Source organism: Fundulus heteroclitus, chromosome 12, assembly GCF_011125445.2.
Source record: "Fundulus heteroclitus isolate FHET01 chromosome 12, MU-UCD_Fhet_4.1, whole genome shotgun sequence".
Lineage (NCBI taxonomy): Eukaryota > Metazoa > Chordata > Actinopteri > Cyprinodontiformes > Fundulidae > Fundulus > Fundulus heteroclitus.
The window spans coordinates 7,387,505-7,406,779 of record NC_046372.1 but is presented as its reverse complement, the minus strand read 5'-3'; the positions used below and the strand labels follow the sequence as shown (position 1 = coordinate 7,406,779).

Sequence of the window (19,275 nt, the reverse complement as noted above, 5' to 3'; positions counted from 1 at the left end):
GATGCATCTCCACTGATCCCACCGACCAAAGCAATGCACTGTTTGCTCCTCTCCCATCAGGTCAATGCTTCAGAAGAATCAAAGCCAAAACAAATAAACTTAGAAACAGCTTCTTCCCAAGAGCTGTGAGGGCAATCGCCCCCTGATGGTGATGAACTCTTAAAAAAAAAAAAAAACTTGTAACCCCTGTTCATTGCATGTTTGTTCATTACACCTTTATTATGTGTAATGGTAACTGTAATGTGACCCGGAGTAGCCAAAAAAAAAAAAAAAAATTGCCGCAGTGACAAATAAACTATTCTGATTCTGAAGCGTCGCTATTGAAACTTGACATATAAATGCCACTGTATAAATTTTTACTTCTGCGTACCTCCTTTTCAAACAAACTAAGTGAAAATGCTTCATGGTGCATGAATGTGAAGGTTAATATGTTTGAAATAAATAAACCAAACAAAAGAGATTTTGAATAAACCAATTTTTTCTGGCTTAAAGATAACACAATGTCTTTATAACTCCAGGGTGAACTTTAGCATCTCAGCCAAAGAAAAATCAATGTATGACAATAAGGGCATTTAGGATCTTTCCAACTGGCTAAGTATATTACTGATAGGTAAAGCTTGAATGCGTAAATCTAGAAATATATTTTCCCACCAAATATTGCATTCAATCAGTGCTTCGCATTTGCAATATTATACACTACGATGTTGCAGTGATAATTGTGATTTAGTACATTTGAATCTCAGTTGTGGCGGTGAAGTAGCTCTGCTTAAAATATGATTTTGGGATGATTAAAGGTTAAACAATCAAAAGGTGTTGGCTGGGGAAAAAATATACTCCATATTAGGAAGGTCATGGAGATGATAATATGCTGTCAGATAATGTGAAGGCTTCAGCGTTTTAGAATCTTGTGTTTGAATATGGATTGCCTTTAAGTAATATAGCAAGTATAAGACAAGTACATAAAATATTTGGTACCGCTTTTCTTCAATTAGCAGTCAGTGTACCTTTCTATGTGTCTTTGGAATGTAAGACTGCTCAAACTACAGTCTCGCTATGATCTCATAGCTCAGATTTGCCAAATACTGCAAATATTTCCAAACAGAGGTTGAAAACTCAAAAGATTAAAAAAGAACGTTAATACGTTCAGCTCTCCTGTTACCTGCTGAAAGTCTGGCTCGTTGCTGTTCTCCCACACTTGAATGAACTGCAGACACACGTGAACATGTCATAAAAAGGGTCTCCTTTTAAACAGCTTCCTGCATCCCTGCTCTTCATCTGACTTCCTTTTTAACACCTAACTGACACCATAAACACCATAACCCCTTCAATTAAGTTGGGCATATATAAATTCTACAGTAAAGTTGTATACATTCCTTAAAATATAACTTAAATGTTCAATAAAAGTCAGACTAACGTCTTCATGGTTGCGATTTGGATGCTGAGACAGCACGTTGTCAGACAGTTTAGGATCTCAGTTACAAGGTGGAAGCTAAAAGATTCTCTACCGTACATGTGTATCTAAAAAATAAACACACCGTAAGGGAGCAGCAGAAGAAGATGGGTGCATGTAGAATATTTGCATGTGTTGATGTCTCCTGCTCAGTGTGCAAATTTTGATTCAAATGAAAATGCTAATTCGTGCACATACAGGAAGTCACTTGCTGAGGCAAGGAATGTCCCCTCCAACTGAGTCTGAGCATGACAACTTTACTGAACTGCACTCAGTGAGGAAAGCATGCTTTTAAAGGCGCATCCACCTCATACATACATACATGTATACAATACTTTGGCAAAACTGTCACCAATGGCCACCGTCTCTCCCTCCCTCCATATTCCTCACGGCTTCCCTCCTCTGTGCGCACACACACGCGTGCGCGGACACACGCACACACACACACACACACACACACACACACACACACACGTTGTTGCGCTCTCTCTTTTTCTCACTCCCTCTCTCTCTCTTAAACACTCACACACGCTCACGCTCTGCTCAGCTCTAAAGGAGCAGTAGCTTATAAACTGGCTGCAGTCAGCAGTCATTCTCTTAGTGCAGGGAGAGAAGGGAGGGAAGGAGAAATTGCTTTGACCGAACAGACCAGAGCTCTACTGGCCTAACTGGACTAGGTCATATCGGGCTGTGCTTTTTTTTCCCCCCACCCTTTTCTTTTTTCTTTCTTTCTTTCTTTTTTTTTCCCAGATGTTTTCCTATTGAATTTTGCCAGGCAGATCTGGTATGGAATAGACAAAATTAGCAAAAAACACCTTCTGGGCTTCATGTTGCTGCACTGGGAGGAGTTCTTCTGCAGGTCTGGAGGATAGAGAGCTGGAATGGAATTCCCTGCTCCTTCGCATCCCGCCCTCCCTTCCTCCCGCCTTCCTCTCCTCTCTTACACTTTCACCGCAGACATCTAGTGTTGAGCAGACAAAGGCAGCTGGCTCCTCTGCTTCTTTTTTTTTTTGTTCATGGGGAATAAGGGAGGAGAGGGAGCTCCATTTCTTTTCTAATTCATCTGCTTTTGCAAGAAGGAAGATGCCAGAGTGAGAATCTACCTGCAGATGTTTTTCCCCTTATCAGAGAGAGGACTTTTGGATCATTATTGTTATCATCAGCTTCTAAACTGATTTTTTTTTTTTTTTTCAATTGCACTCCTCTAGTGCTTAAATTGCTTTACATTGGGCATTTTTCCCCAACGGTCCTGACGTCTCGTGCACATTGTTGCCGGTGGAGGCCGTGGTGGTGAAGCCGGGGTAGGCATGGCGCAGCAGGGAGGCACGGGGGTGGCCCAGCAGGACACCCTGGCGGTGCCCCCCATGCCCAAACACTCCGGCCTGAATGAAGACCTGGTGAAGATCCTGCGGGAGAACCTGCTGCAGCCGGAGAGGCCGCGGGGACACCGGCGGTCGCCGTCCTCCATCTCCCCGCGCCTTTCTCCCCGCAACTCGCCACGACTGCTGCGCCGCATGATGCTCAACAACAACATTCACAAGCAGCGACGCTTCACTGTCGCGCATACATGGTGAGGGTTAAATGTCCGGCGCGGTGACTGCATGCAGAGTCCTGTGAATCTGTTTTTTTTTTTTTTTTTTTTTTTATCATTTGAGCCATACCTGGCTGCACCCATTGCCAACTTTCAAGCTTAGGACTCTGTTTGTTTAATACTATGTGATGGGGAAGTTGCAGCGCAGTAACCCCTATGAGTCGTTAAACTTTGTTTGCAGTTTAACCTGAACGCCTGTGAGAAACGGAAGGAGCACGTATTAACAAAAAAAACCCTTCTAAATTCCTTTTTGTGAAATCTCCTTGGAAACGCTCTCCTCGCCTTTTGATAATGAGTTTCTGCTTTGCTCTTTCTCACTTTGCAGCTTCATTTTCTGCTCCGGTGTTTCTCCCCCTCTTTCCTCTATGTCTTTTTAGCCGTTCTTACTTGTTTCCCGATTCCCGCACTTCCTCTGCAGTCGTGCTCTCTATTGTTCAAAATAAGGGAATAAACTGTCTTATTTAACAAAAAAAAAAAACACAACAACATTCCTAACGTAGTAAGTGACGGAAGCCTACTACATGTATTCCCTCTCGCTGTGGTTTTCTCTCCACACCTGCCTGCCTGCGTTTTTTTGACTATTAATTAGTCTTCTATTCTTGGCTGTCTGTCAGCCTCTGTTGCCTTCGCCCACACGTCATCATTCTTCGAGTCATATCTGTTCCTCTCTGCACCTTTCTCCTCCTGCCACCCCCCCCCCTCACCCACCCACCCACCCACCCATCCTCAACCAATTATGTCTCCTTCTCCTCCCAGCACCTTCCATTCTCATCATGCATCTTCATTTTGAATCTCTCTTTCCCCTCCATTATTACCCCCCCCTCTCTCATTCACTGTACGCCTTGTGTCCCACTTCTTTTGCTCCGAGAAGAAGACGGCTTCCTTCTGGCATTCAGATCCGACATGATGCAATTCAAAAATTCCTGTCTTCGCAAACGTGTCATGAACGCAGTTATTTTAGCCCAGTGAGCAAATCAAAAATTTATAATTGGTAGTTAGTTCCACAGCACTAATAGGTGTAGTTTAATAATAAAGCCCATAAAAATATGTGCTCACCAGGTTTTATTATTTTATGTTTCATGATTAAGGCAATGTCAGAGTAGAAAAAGGGGCTTTGCAGCACGTAGGAGACGATCTTAGATGGATAACGTCCTTTAACCTTACGATGTTTTGTCATTATATAACATTCAGTATATTTTGTCGGGATTCTGGATTACAGGCCAGCAGTTTTCTGTTGTGAAGGGGAAAGAAAAATCACACGGTGTTCAACATTTTTACATATACAATTTAAAAAAGGGTGGCATGCATATCCATTAAGCTCCCCATAGACTCCCCATAGTGCTTGCATAGATTTATGCAAGTCTCTTTCCATGTAATTACAGCAGCAGGTCTTCTCGGTCTTCTATTTCAATTGTGGGACAAATATTTGTTTCCTCATTCTTTGCCTAACAGCTCAGACGCAATTGGTTAGTTTCCAAGTCTTGCCACTGATTCTCAATATGATTCAGCGCTAGACGTCAACTTGGCCAAACTAAGGTTAACTTCCACCCCAGTCCTAATTTTTTTGCAACTTTTAGCAGATGTCTTTCCAGTATTACCCTGTGTTTAGCCCCATCCATCACCCCCCCAGCTCTGGTTCTCAGTCCATACTGGTGCAATGTATCCCCAAATCATAAAACTACCACCACCATTTCCAGTATTTCTTATCACCAACAGTTTTTTTTTTTCCAGGCTTAAGCTCTGATTCGCTGCTGTGTTTGTTTGTATTGGTCAGCTGATAGAAAGCATCTCCACAGCATCATGCTGCCACTTCCATGCTTGGTAATGTGAATGGCACGTTTAGAGGGATACGCAGTGTTGGTTTTCTACCACACATGAAGGTGTGCATGTGGATCATGAAGCTCAGTTTTGGTTTTATTTGTTTGATCTTCTGTTAGCAAAAGCCATCTTGTGCCTTTGTTCAGTTTTGTTCTCTAACATCTGAGAGCCATATACAGAGCCGTAGAATCTCTATATGCTTAAAATAAATTAAACACAGGTGGAGTATTTCTAAAGGCAGTTAACTGCACTGGAAATTATTCTGAGGAGTGCCTGTATAAATGCCAACATTTTTGCGATACACACTACATTGTGTTGTTCTATCTCATAAAATACCAATAAAATACATAAATATAACTTTCTGAATCTGACAAGACGTGATGGACAAAGTTTGATGTACAAATATTTTAACCAGGTGTTGTTTGCACACGTTAATTATTTAATTCTTAAACAACAAAATGAACCCTAAGTGAAGTATAAATTTAAAGAAATTAAAATAATAATAATAATATTTCAATTGTCTAATAATGAAGAAGAAAACGACCTGGCAACTCATTTTAAAAATGTAACACCACCAGCAAAATATATTTCACTGTGTGATTGAAAATTATGGGATTTTCCACACAGCATCAACATCTTGATGTTGTTGTTTTTTTGTCTAAGAAAAAACCCCACATAACAGTCATATGATATAAATACTATTCAACAGAAAATAACATTTCCTACACCTTCGGTTGTGACTGTGACATTTTGCACAGTGGACCAATATAGCTGTGAAAGATTTGTCACAAGAGTCATTTTCCAGGTTTTTACGGGCCATTTTTATCTTAGCACGCCTTCTGTCCAACAGAGCGCTGCGTCTTAGTCTCAGTCACACACACGATTCTCCTGTTTATTTATTATTCCCTATTGTTTTATAATATCATCTTCTTTGCATTCTTTTTTCTTTTTCTTTCATTCGTCTTTAACTGCCTGGGAAATTTCAGGATCGGGGTCCTCTAGCTCTTAAACAAAAGATCGCAAAAATGAAGTTTCATTTCATACTAGCAGGTTTGTTTGAGAAATATCCCAAAATGAACCTTATTTCTTATACTCAGCTGTAAAATAACTTTTTTTAAATATATGAATTTCCATGCCTCAACCAAGAAGATGATCTGTTAGTGGTTTCTTTTAAAGCCAATGTTTTTTAAAGTTGTTCCACTTGGACAGTGTCAGATTTAGGTTTAACCCAATCTTTTAATTTTATCAGTATTCCTGTTCTGACTGTAAGTAATGTCGATTTGTTTGGAGTCCAAACTTGAATCTGATTTGCGAATCGGAGGAGGGACCTAAGGTAAAGTTGGCAATGAGGCCTTCCAGCCTCCAAACCTCAGAGCTCTTCACCAAAGATAAAATGTCAAAATACCAGTGGAAACATGCACAAAGCTATTCATTATAGAAAGGGTTCGATTTAATGCCAAAAGCAGATTTGGTCAATTGATCTTTACGTATAACTAATTTTGGGGACATAATTTTTCAATAAAATGTAAATAAAACATTTTTCATGACTGATACTTTTTTAACATGGTTTTATTTTCAGGTTATTTTCCATGAGAAACAATCTTCTTTGTAGAATGACAATAACTTTATATCTAAAACTTTCAGGGCTATTTCTAACTTTAGGTTTAACCGGGTGAGGTTTTGAAATCTGATAGATACCACTTAATTTGACATGTCTTCTGAAGTCATAAACATATTTAGTTTTGGGCTTTTAAAGGGGAAAAAAAAAATCTCCTTGCTTTCGCCTTCAGTGGATCTTCCTAAAGAAACGATGTTGTGCTTTAAGTGGAAGCGGCATTTGCCATGTAATGCTTCAGGTTTCTGTGGGCAGCTGTAGATATATTACCCCTGCAAAGAGAAACTTGTATTATAACACCCTTCTAATGGCTGTTGCAAAAATATATCAGAAAGCCCACAGTGGTGAGATGCGCTGTAAGAAAGTAGAGAGAGACCTTAATCATAGTGTGACGTGGTCGTGCCCATGCGAAGTCTCTTGACATTTGAAGAAAGTGACTGAGTGAATGTCACAGATAGATAAAGTGTTGGAGGTTAGGAGAAAACTAGCCTGTACATGTGTAAGCCAGGGGTAGAAGCCATAAATAATTTGTCAGAGAGGAAAAAAAAAAAAAAAGCATGAGTCGCCAGTGAGTGGTGTGGATGTTGACTACTGCTGTGTAATTTACTCCAATCACACCCTCATTGTTTTACAGCTACGTGGAATCACAGGACCGCTGTGGAGTAAACCTGGTGACATACGCCGTCCTCAGCGGCTGCGCTCCACACTTCATTAACAGGAAAATCCTTCTCCACGGGCCGATTGGCCTGATGCACAGCTTTATGGGCTCAACACTTTGAAAAACCATTCATAAATTGTTTTGCAGCTCCTTCGAGAATGCTTTGGAAGAAGCATTTTCTCAAGCTAATTGGCTCCTTTGCCCCTAAATAAACGAATAGCATTTAATTGTTTGCATTGATGCGACGGCGGTGCGTTGCAGTGAGTGTGCTGTTGAAAGTGATGATGTGAAGTTTAGTTGCCGAAAGCTTTAGCTACATTGTTTGATGTTCAGGGTTTCATGTTACGACCACAAATGTTTTGTTTTTTAATTCTTATGCATTTGTTTGTGATACACGAACATAAGGTCCAACATAATTGTGGTGCAAAAAGATAGTGATACATTAAAAATACTTTACAAATAGAAATGTATTTAGTCCCCTGATTTAAGGTTAGAGGTTAAAGTCTCTGCCGGTTTGGCATAACTCAAGGCTGAAATCTTTGGCCGTTTTTTTTTCCTGCAAAAACAATCTTAGATTAAATGGAAGGCATCTGTGAACATCATTTTTCAAATCTTGTAAAAAATCCTTAATTGAAATGACGTAAAGACCATTCTAGCACGTACAGTGTTAGTGCTTTGATCTAATCCAGTCTGTGGTAGCTGTGCTTAGGATCGCTGTCCCCCTGGAAGATAAACATCCTCCACAGTTTCCTTGCTTCCTCTTATTTTCGTCCCACGTTTTCCAGCATTGCTCCGTTGCTCTTCCCATTAACTGACCAGTCTCCTTGTCCCCACTAAATAAAAGCCTCCCCAGGTCACGATGCGGCCACCAGCATTTTTTATGGAGCGTTCAAGGTGTTAGTGTTGGGCCTGTAGGCTAAAAGGTCTTGTTTTGGTCTCATCTTAACAGAGCACCGTCTTCCACATGTTTGCTTGTGGCAGCTTCCATGAGGTGCTTAAACTTTGGATATTGTCTTTTAATCGATTGAGTTGGAAACGCTGGGTTTTACTAAGGGGCGTCAGAATAAAAGAGGATAAATACAAATCACTGTACACTTTGTCCTTCCACTGGACAATCCCCAAAATGCCAATACCATACATTGAAGTTTGAGGTCATTACATCCGAAATGTGAAAAAGTTAAATAGGTGTAAATATTTTTTAGAAGGCATGGTATTTCTACATTGAATTAGTTTATACAGATATAATATTCATTATCATTCCTTGAGCCTTTCCTATCAGGACGGTATTTTTGTCTTCTGGTGATTTAGATGGCACATTTAGGGTTTAATTAATGCATTTATTGCTGCCAAATCGGATGGAAGACAAAAAGACATAATGGAGGCCAAATGTTTATCTATCTGTATCGGCGAATTGGCTGTTTTCTTCAACTAAAAATACCAATCTGCCTTCACATATGCTCTTTCTCCTCCTACGTCTCCTTCTCCTGCATGCTAGATATTCATAATAGCTACGTCGATGGATAGCTATAATTGACTTTTGCCTATTTAGAAAGACAAGACGGCAAAATATCCCATCCGACTGGAAGCTATCGACTGCTCTCTAAGCGTTTTTGTAGCAGCATACATACAAAGCCAAGGCTGAGTAGTGCTCTGTTTTTTTTTTTACCTTCGAATCACACTCCGTCACGACTCTATTGTTCTATTCTCTCCGCTGGAATAACTCAGATATTATGTTTTCAACTTTCTTCCTCGCCGACCCTGAGGTATTTTTAATGTTGTTGCACAACAGTGCCTGATGGTGCATTGCAACATTGCAATGTCTGTTTATGTAATGAAAGGGTGTGTGTGTGGGGGGGAAGGGGAGGATTTCAGCAAAATGGGGGAACAGGTGGCTCCAACTGGGGAATAAAGTGTGTCTGCTCAAACCGGTCCGAATGGGGAGCTTTGGTTAAAGGCTGAAGGTTAGAAAGAAGTCACTGAAACATTTCTGGGTGAATGATAGACAGATGCAGGAAGGCTGGAATGATGTGAGATCCTGTAGGTTGCGTAAAAGAGTGTGGGAGGAGAGGACCTAAAGCTAAATGCGGTAATGCGGGAGTGCTAATCTAAGCAGAGCATGAATCGCTTTACTTTTTACTTGGTTATGTCATCTCTGTTGAGTGGTGTGTCTGTGCTGGCTTCGCTGTTGCTTCTGCTTGTTTTACATTTGTTGCCGCTCCCTGCAGTCAATGTTGGTCAAGGTCTCTCAGTTGCGCTTGTTAATAATGATGTAACACACGACTGGTTGGACCACTGGACTCGGACACTTCTGGACCGCCACCCCTGCAGAGCAGCTACAACTGATTGTAGATTTTGTAGCGTTTGTGACTTTTATAGGAAAATACATTTTTTAAATGACTAACAAAGATGCTCATGTGAACTCTGTGTGGCTCCCATGGTCCGTGTTTCTGTTGTCACTGGGTTTTATATGTGGGTTATTGTTGGATGTTGGTTATTGTCACGAATGGTGATGCACATTATTTCTTTCCATTCTGTTGAAATTTTTAGTTTTTATGTTCCGTTGTTTGTGCATCCTTTTAGATTCCTATTTTAGTTTAAGTCCATAGCTTTCTCTTTGGCAAGAGCCTTTTGGGTCGTGTCCAATTTTATTCCCTGTGCCTTTTTTCAGTGATTAATACTCACCTTCCCTCAGTTTCGCTGCTCCGGTTCTTCCCCAGCCTTCTCCCTGTTTGTCTCACAGAGTCTTCCTTGTTCTTTTCTCTGTTGTTGCCTTCTTCGTCTTCTTGGTTTCTATTTTCATAATTATGATTCTTGAACTAAGTTGTGTACATTTCAGCTTGTACTATTAAACCTTTAGTTTTTCCGCATCTCAACAAAATTGAATAACATCAAAAATCTTTTTTGACTAATCGCATAACAAGGGTCTGAATGGCACATAAAATGTATGTGTGGTAAATTTCTAATATTTATATTTACTTTGGTAGCGGCAATGTTTTTTCACTGCCTTTGAGTGCATTTTGTAAAATTAGCCATGTGTCATTTCATGTGATGCTAGATTTAAAAGCTGTTCATACATTAAAAAGTCAAATCAAATCTTGGTCAACATTTGTTTGATTCTAATAGTATAATAACCAAGTGTGAGTTGTTACATCAGTGATTTATACAAGATTATTAATATGTAGACGTCGTTATATTTCGACGACAGGATGAATTGATTAACAAGTAATTGTTTTCCCCCTTCCTGCTAGTTTTTAATCGCATGCTTGTATATTTAAAGTAAACACATTTATGACACAGTTCAGGAAGAAAATGCCCTTCAGCAAAAACCCCTTAACGCACAACTGCTGCAGTGGCTCAAATCCAAGATGCTACATTTTTACCAGCGCAAAGGAAACATGTGCTGGTCCAGAAATCCCTTTTCTCTCTGCCTTGAAGCACATATTTGTTCTTCAGTGTGTTCACCTGTTACAAATTAAAATCTCATAAAGTCTCTCTAACAGGAGTCCTCAGCAAGTTTTCAACCACCTCTAACTTGAACTGCAGGTTAAAACAATCCTCTTTATAATAATGCATATATATATATATATATAAAAATCATTTAAATCGGTCTTGTATTCATATTTTATGCTTTGGTGATTTCACTTTCCTTGACTTGCAGTGGTATTGACATGGTGCTGCAAGCTGGATTCTCCTGGTTTTTAACACCCAAAACACTCCTCTCCTGCCGGCGGAATAGAAGGCCTGTGATTTGCATACATATGAGCTTATGTGCTGCGCTGCCTCTGCACTGCTGGTGCAATCTTCACAATACATCTGCACAGTAGAGACTTTTTATTTGCAAAGAGAAAATGGATGCTAATTGAAGGCATGCAAATGCAGCTGATACAGACTCTCAGTGTTTTATTAGATAACAGATTCGATGAGACTCTGGTGAGGTGACTCAGATTTTGTCTTTGAATTTTGTGGTAACGGCAGAGTAAGAGATGGATGAAGTTAGCAAGGAAGGGATTATGTAACCACGTGACAGAGTGTGTGAAAGAAAGATGGATGGATGAGGAGGAGGGGGCATTATTTTCTGGTAATCAACAGGAGATTTGGTCAAATTACAAGAACAATATTTTTGAACTTAACTCTAGCTCCTCTGTGTCGCTGCTGTGATCCTGTAATTCTTCCTCATACAGAGTTATACAATATATACCATTATCCTTTATGATTGGAGAGATGCAGAAGGATATTTATTAACATTGAAAATTACAAATGCTAACCTTATACATTCTTAAATCTGTGTTAAACAGTTTATTTCAGAAACTATTATAATAAAAACAATAACTGTGATAAGAAAATTCAGAAATTTCTCATGAAGCAAATTCCACACAGTCCGTGAAATGTGGAGTGTGTGACGTGCAGCTAACAAACGTGAAAAATGCTTGATATGCAGCGCTCGTCACAATCATTGAAATAGAAACTATGAGTCTGGAAGCCTTAAAATAAAACAATGTGACCTCAAGATGCCATTCTTTGAATTCATTTGACTTTAGTTACTAGACAGACAAACTCAATTCACATCCAGTTATTTACAACCCAATTCAGTCCAAATTAATGTCAAATTAATCTAGTTTGTTTCAATACAATCCAGTCGTGTAACCTGGTCCAATTCATTCTAAATTACACAAAATGCTTATGTTTCTTTTATTATGGATTTTAGATGTACCAATAAGTGCTCACGGCTGCAATCATTGCTACTTTGCCAGGGGTGCCAGAAAAAGTGAAGGGCGCTGTATTTAATTAAAAGTGGTGTTGTTTTTTATTTGTTTTTATTTGGTACATCTGATTGAAATTCTCTCGACAATCACTACAAAGCGCATTGTGGGAGCGAGACTTGTGCTGATACATTTGATTTTTTTTTTTTGCTTATTTTATACAGGCCATTTGTACTGAGGTACAACTAGAGTTACAAATCACTTCCTTTTCACTGCAACATAAGTTGCAGCATAAGTGAATCACCTTGAAATATCAGAATGTGAGAACTTTTCCCCAGACTCCCTCTTCATGCAGGATAATAGTTTTCTAAGTCACTAAAGGATTCACTTGAAGCCAATGTATCCAGGCAGTGCAGGGTCTAAAAGCTATCCAAAACAAAATTGACATTGATGTTGAGTGTACTGCTGTTAACGAGTATGTCAGTATCTTGAATTTTCAAATGGGAAATTCCTACAAATGAATGTTTTCAGATTTATACATCACAGTTATGCCAAGCTCCTGTGCAGCTTTATGGCCTTCAGTGATTCTCCTTCTGCTTTTCATTTTCCTCACAACACCATCATCAATCCTGACGCTTTGCCAGAGGTTGTCAGGCTCACATCTCATAAATGTCAGATCCCATAATGCCGTGAAAAGCTGCGGCAATATGCGCTGCCCCCGGGTTTTTGTTTGTGGAGATACGGAGACCACCCGGTCTCAACGTTCTCGTCTTCCATGGGCCAGGACACAGTTCGCTCAGCTCGCCTCATCAGGCTCGCCACTGAGCTGAAATAAAGCGGGTTATGTGCATTTTGATTAGCATTTGCATCCAACAGGTCCAGACACATGAAGGTGTATTTTAGCAGTGGATGCCGCACTTTCAGATTTAATTAACCGAGCAGAATAATCTTCTCTGAAGAGGCCACAGCTGCAGTGTTTAATCAAAGGCCTTTTGAAATGCTGATATGTTCCTGACTGAGGAGAATGCCTGGAAGATTTTGCCTGTAATGGCTCAAAATGTCCAACATTCACAATCCTGTTCTTTTAATTGTCGTATACACCTTCTATTTGCACATCTCTAAATATTCTTGGCAGCTTTTTAAAAGGCTTTTCCCCCCTTTATATCTCTGCTTCTGTCTTTAGTCTTCTTGCTTGAATGCTCTTTCTGCAGACTTTGTCATATTGCACCACCCAGACCTTTTGACTTACTCACTAAAGAAGAACTCAGTGACTTATTAGCAGGCAGCAGAATAGCCTGAGGATGGAGAGTGTTGAGAAGAAAGAGTGTTGGGGTAAGCGTTTAATGGCGACCAGATTTTTTGTAATAAACCTCAGATGCCCACACGCTCCTTGGTATTTGTGTGTCACAGGTATAGTTGAGGCCGAAAGGTCTGATCTTATTCTCTGCCAATTTTTACTGCTCTAGAAGATCCTTAGGAACACAAGAAAGGCTTAAGTACTTTCTTCCTTGATTTAAAAGGAGACTTAGATGAAGTCTAAAGCTCTCATTGTCTTTTTTCCTGGCATGAGTCTCATTAGCCTGAGGTAAGATCCATCATTGATGCAAAACTGTGGTAAATTCATTGGTCGTATGTGATTAGAGCAGGCAGACTCAGCATTAATTACAAGTAAAACCCTCTGAAGTCACATTGTTCCACTAGGGCAGAAATGTTCCTTGGTTAGGGTTCTGTTTGGGTTTCTTAATAATGTGCAAATGCAAAAACAAGAACTTTTGAATTTTCTTTTAAGATAGCAACCCTCTGATTTGGAGGTTGAGCATTGAGTCTCAGAAAAGTTGTCAGGTAGAAAAACTTTGAATACCATAATATAACTAAAGAGAACCTGTGTGAAGAGAAGAGATGTTCTATAAATAACAAGACAGTAAACTAAATTTCTTTGACTGACTACTATGCTAAAAAAAAAAGCTTTGAAAGTAAGAGGTATCAGACTACTTGGTCTTATCACAATAGATTTCTAGGCTGTGTAGAAAATGAGCGCAGTTCAACTCAGCAGGTCAGAAGCAGTTTGGCTTTTTGTCTTCTCCACGCGCAATGTTTTCTCTCCATCTGTCCTTCTGTGATTCCCTACAGTCATTTCTTGAGGCTTCATCGCCTCAGTTTTATGTACTGGTCTGTCATTAAATAGCCGTATGCGAAATCTTCCATCATCTAAAAATGTCCTCTGAGTCAAACATCCATTCTGCAGAAATGTAACGATGTTGAAACAGCGTCTTATAAAACACGATGTGATGTAGGACAAAAGAGTGCGTATAAGGGGGATCTGTAAACCCCAGAACATAGATGACTGCTCCTTATTTTCATGTTGCAAAATATAGCAACACACAATTAGGGAAAAGGGTCCTTGAAATTCAATTCAAAAAGTAAAACTCGTTTAAAAGCATTAAACACAGTAACATATTTCAAGCTTTGATTTCTGTGAATGTTAATGTGTGTTGGCTTACAACAAACCAATACTAAAAATGCAGTCTCTTGGGAAATAAGAACATTACATAAGACCAATAAAAATGATTTTTAATGCAGAGTAGTTGCGCTTTGAAAACTTTTTCTAATGGACAGTCACCATGCACAAGGAGATTAAGCCCTCAAAAGCTGGCTGTTCTGAGTGCTGTGTCTAAGCATTTTGATGGAAAGTTAAGTGGTAGGAAAAAGTATGGTAGACACAGTGTTGCTCCACTTCGTTTTATCAAGTCTGCAGTTCGCACAGCCCTCTACCAGGCAACTGTAGAGCACTTGACCTTTGTGGGGAGGCTGATTTATTACCCTGCACCTGCCAACAACTTGTCAAAAGTACCGAAACTTGGTTCGACGACCATGGGTTCACTGTGCCTTATTGCTTTTGGATTTAGATTTTCTAAATCCAAAAGAGCTCTGGTGTTAAACTCCACCAAACTCAACATTTTTGTTGAAACAGATACACATCTGAAAGTCCCCCAACAATACAATCCGTCCATTGTCTAGACCCACCTTTTTGTGCAGGATCATGGGGGCCTGGTGCCTTTCTTCAGCAGTCATTGGGCGACAGACAAGGCACACAGAACAAACAACCATCCACACGTAAACTCACACCTCAGGGAAATTTGGAGAGACCAATTAACCTAACAGTAGGGTGACACGATCCCAAAAAACAAAAGTGGGACACATTATCAACATTATGATGATGTCATACATTTTAATTTAAAGGTATATTGGACTTTTTGAATAACCATCTTAGCTGCTCTTCCGCTCCTCAGGAAGATCGCGTGAAAGACTCTATATCCACTCTACTCTCATTTCCTTCTTCTGAGGCCTTCCTCTTCTTCTCATAAACTTATAAGACAGTTTGATTCTTGTGACTCTCTACCATTTTCAAATTATACGATGAGAGCAGTAACGCTACAATGAACGGCTTAAACCAAAGCTCACTGGATACGTAACCGCTGGCGGTGTCCACGCGCAGCAAGCGGAAACTATCAAGGAAAGAGCATGGACACTGGTGTTAGGTGAGTTCGTCACAATGATTGACATGTGGTACAACCAATAGATAAGGTGATCCCGAAGCTGAAAACACATCATCCACTATACCTTTAACACAGCTCACATATTACATTATAAAGTCTCTGCCTTTACTGTTAATGCACAACTATAAATTTGATAAAAACATTATTGAACTTTTTCAATGTTCAATAAAACTGTTAAACTTTAAAAATGTTTAATGAAATAGTTCTAAGCTGATCAGGAAAATTTTTACTAGCTTTTAAAGATTAACACTTCATTAGAAAGAAGCTTATTAGAAAGAAGCTATTAAACCTTTGCGTAAAGTTAAATAATATTGTTTAAGGTAATCTTGGCTGCTGTACCTTGTCTGTCTTTGAATCAAAATGAGTCCATAGATCACCAGGAGGCTTTTCCAGCTGTGCGTTTCTTGTGCAACTCCCCTCTACAGTGTTACTTCACATCATGCTCTTCCTGTATGAAATTGAAAACTAACTTTGGCAAACTTCACCAAAAGCTCTCTGAGGATTGCCTTTCTCTGGCCTCGAATCGGGACAGTTGGTCACCCTACCTAACAGTCATGTTTTTAGACCGTGGGAGGAAGCCAGAGTACTTAGAGAGAAACTGGACTTGTACAGAGAGAACACACTAACTCCACGAGGAAAGACCTCAGGGCAGGATTTGAACCCAAGACCTTCTTGCTGCAAGGCAATGGTGCAATCAAGTCCTCCAGTGTGCATCCCCCAACAACACAAGTTTAAGAGAATCTATGGATTATTTCCAGAATGAAGCCAAGAGACCACACACCGAACAGTATCACCAAAATGAAGGTGGTTATTAAATCAATTTGGGCTTCCTCAAGATCTGAATTCAATTCAATTAAATTTGATTTTATTTATTAAGCGCTAATTCATGAAACATGTCATCTCGAGGTACTTTACAAAATCTCAACAGAGCCACAGGCTGATCACATCCATGCCGTGCCACATTGATGTAATAATTAGTGCAAAGAAAGCATTTGCCAAGAACCGAGTCCATGTATTGTGCAGTACATGGGCATACTTTTCAGTAGGTCTATATTTCCGTAGCTTTAATAACCTTTTATTGGTCTCATGTATAATTCTAACTTTCTGAGAAACTTCATTTTCGGTTATCATTCGCTGTAAAGTATAAACACAGAAAAAACAGCTAAACGACTAAATGCTTTCAAAATGGCACTTTGTGTTTAAAGAATAAATATGTCTCTGTTTTGATATTTTAATGCTGTAATTTACCTCTGTTGTGCATGCGGTGCTTTAATGCTCAGGGTGATTGATATTCAGCTAGTTATCATTCCCTTCATCCAACTAAGCCACCTTCTCCGATCCAACCTTGTGTTGTCCGCCTGAATGGAACCATTCTAAAGAGACAATATCTGCTAAGAGCAGTTGTAATGGGGTCCCTGTCTAATTAATATGCAGCTGGCTCCTGTGTTGTGTGCGCCGTCCTGTTATTGATGTCACCCCTTGATCATTTTTCACAGCTGCTTCCAATATCCTGCTCTTTATGAGAGTCGGTTTTCATCTTTTATGCGCCAGCATTTGTTATGCATGTGCAAATATAGACAGTGCAAATACATCTGGTGGATTCGGCGGTGCCTCTGTGTTGTGCGATATATAAATACACACATGAATTCGAATGCGCATGTGAGTGCCTGCCATTGTGTGTGGGTGTATTTTTTATTTATTTATATATATTTATTTTTTTACAACTACGCGTGTTCTTGTTTGTGTCATTCATCATGATTATCTGTCTTCTGCTGTCTGTCTGACCACTGGGGCTGTCTCCTTTGATTGCATTGATTTAGTACTGGCGCATGCTGTAATGAAAGATGAAAAAATGAACAGCATGGTCTGAGTGTGAGGTAATTGGTCTGCACCCAGCTTCCCATGGCTCTCGGAAGCCACAGGGTAAGGGAAGATGGAAGAAATGTAGGCACTGCGAGACAGAGTTCCCATGAGCACTACTCTTTGTCAGGAAATGAAACGTGGTTATGGGTTCCCCGTGTCTGTTTTTGAATACGTCTGCACATAAATCTCCATTGTAGGCATGGGCTGGTGATCGATATCAAGACATACCAGTGTTTTAAAATGACAACAGCTTCAAAATCTTTAGATTCTTCATCATACAGTTCCTGCAGGTTAATGTTGTTTACTGAGATGCCAGAGAAAGTGAATGGAGCTGTATCTGAGTTTATGGGGCAAAGAGTGGAACAGCGCTGCTTTCCCCTTATATTGCTAGGCACTGCTAGTCTGCTGGCTGAAAGAAAGCTAATACACTTTAGCCGTGCTTAAAACAGAGACAATTCAGCTGCAAGAACATGATTGCAGTTGCAAAGAACGATGACAGTAAATGAAAGTTAGAAAAAAAATCATGATTATCGGTATATTAGTGAATATGTCATTTTAGTATCAGATGGAATAATTGCTGGATTTGGTTTCTTTTTTGTGATACATTTATTTGCTAATACTATAATACCAAGTGAATAGTACCCTTAGTCTATTTGGTACAGTTTTGGTATAGCTAGTTCAAAACAATGTTTTTATAAAGTTTAAGAATCCCGAGACCCAATAGCATTTTTTGCACTTCTAGCAGTCAATTTTGGTATTTGTGATATTTCCTTGGTGTGGAATGCTTTCGATATAATTTTTTACTGTTAGAGGACTTTTTGGTGATTACCCACTACTAATGTACTGTTCATCAAAAGGTGTGTGTCTATGAGTGATGTCCGTATTGTGACAGTTTGGCATGAATTCATCAACAGATGTACCTCAAAGGGAAGGTTTTGTCATGTTTAATTCACTTTAATTACATTCAGTTTATTTTTATTTTCGCAGAGCTAAATTACAACAAATGTCATCTCAAGGCACTTTGAAAACCAAATAATTTTAGTTACATAGAATTCTTTCATATAATTGGTAAAAACCTGTCTACCTAACAGAGCCCACCTCATTGCATAGATAGCAGCAAATCCTGGATCTTTAGCAAGCACGTGGCAACAGTGGGAATCAGGAACTCCATTTTAACATGGAGAAAAATTCAGCAGAACCAGGCTATCCCTATCTGCCGCAACTTAGGGCCCCGGTGGCGCAAGAGTTAGGGATTTTGTAACAGGCGGCTTGGCGGTTCAATCCCCTGCTGTTATAAAAATTATCCCAAAGACTCAGCAGACAGCTGTAAGCTCTACTTTTATAGACATACTCACACATGCAGGTTATCAGTATCATTAGGTGTATTTGATCAGCAACACCTAGTTTCCACCTTACCTCTTGTTTCCTATGGAAGCAAAGGGTTCCTAAGTGTTCGTTCTATAATTAATTTCCCTTCATTTAAAGACCTGTTAAAAAACAGATGTTTTTTATGATTACGTGTATTCTAAAATACACTTTATTCCCAATAGGTTGCTATTACATATATCACTGCCCATTCTCCCCTGACCTCACCTCCACGTATTTGTCCAGATAACTGCTGCTCACTAGATATAGTATTTTTACTCTTACGGACCATTTTCTGGAAGCCTGAGAGACGGCCGTGCATGAAAATCCCAGAAGGTCACTAGCTTGTGAAATACTCATGATAATGCATCTTTAGCTTTAACGACCGTGTAACAGTTTAGAGTTGTTTATGTCCCCTTCCATTCCAATTTTCAATTTTATCACATCAGCTTCACCGTGTCTATGTCGTTGACTAAATGCATTTAGTTGCCGCAAACGCGATCGGCTGACCCTGTGTTAGTGTAAACAAGCAAGTGACAGGTGTACCTGATAAAGTGGCCAGTGAGTGTACGTAATGTTGGGATGTAAAGGAGGTTTACTTACCGTTTTGAATGGCCTGTAGCTGCAAAAAGCTCCTGATCAACACAACATAAAGAGA

The 19,275-nt window shown here is 39.6% G+C and overlaps 1 protein-coding gene across 3 annotated transcripts in view; it reads left to right on the top strand.

Annotated features, from left to right (window-relative positions):
• Positions 1-19,275, top strand: part of pde4d (phosphodiesterase 4D, cAMP-specific) — a 271,210-nt gene that overhangs the window by 136,836 nt on the left and 115,099 nt on the right. Inside the window, exon 1 of one of the 3 annotated variants that reach the window (XM_012870009.3) lies at positions 2,026-3,020. The exons of the other annotated variants lie outside the window; for them this stretch is intronic. Within the exon in view, the coding sequence (XP_012725463.2) occupies positions 2,758-3,020 (263 nt within the window). The 5' untranslated portion in view covers positions 2,026-2,757. Of the gene's footprint in view, positions 1-2,025; positions 3,021-19,275 lie in introns of those variants that run through there. 3 annotated transcript variants of the gene reach the window in all.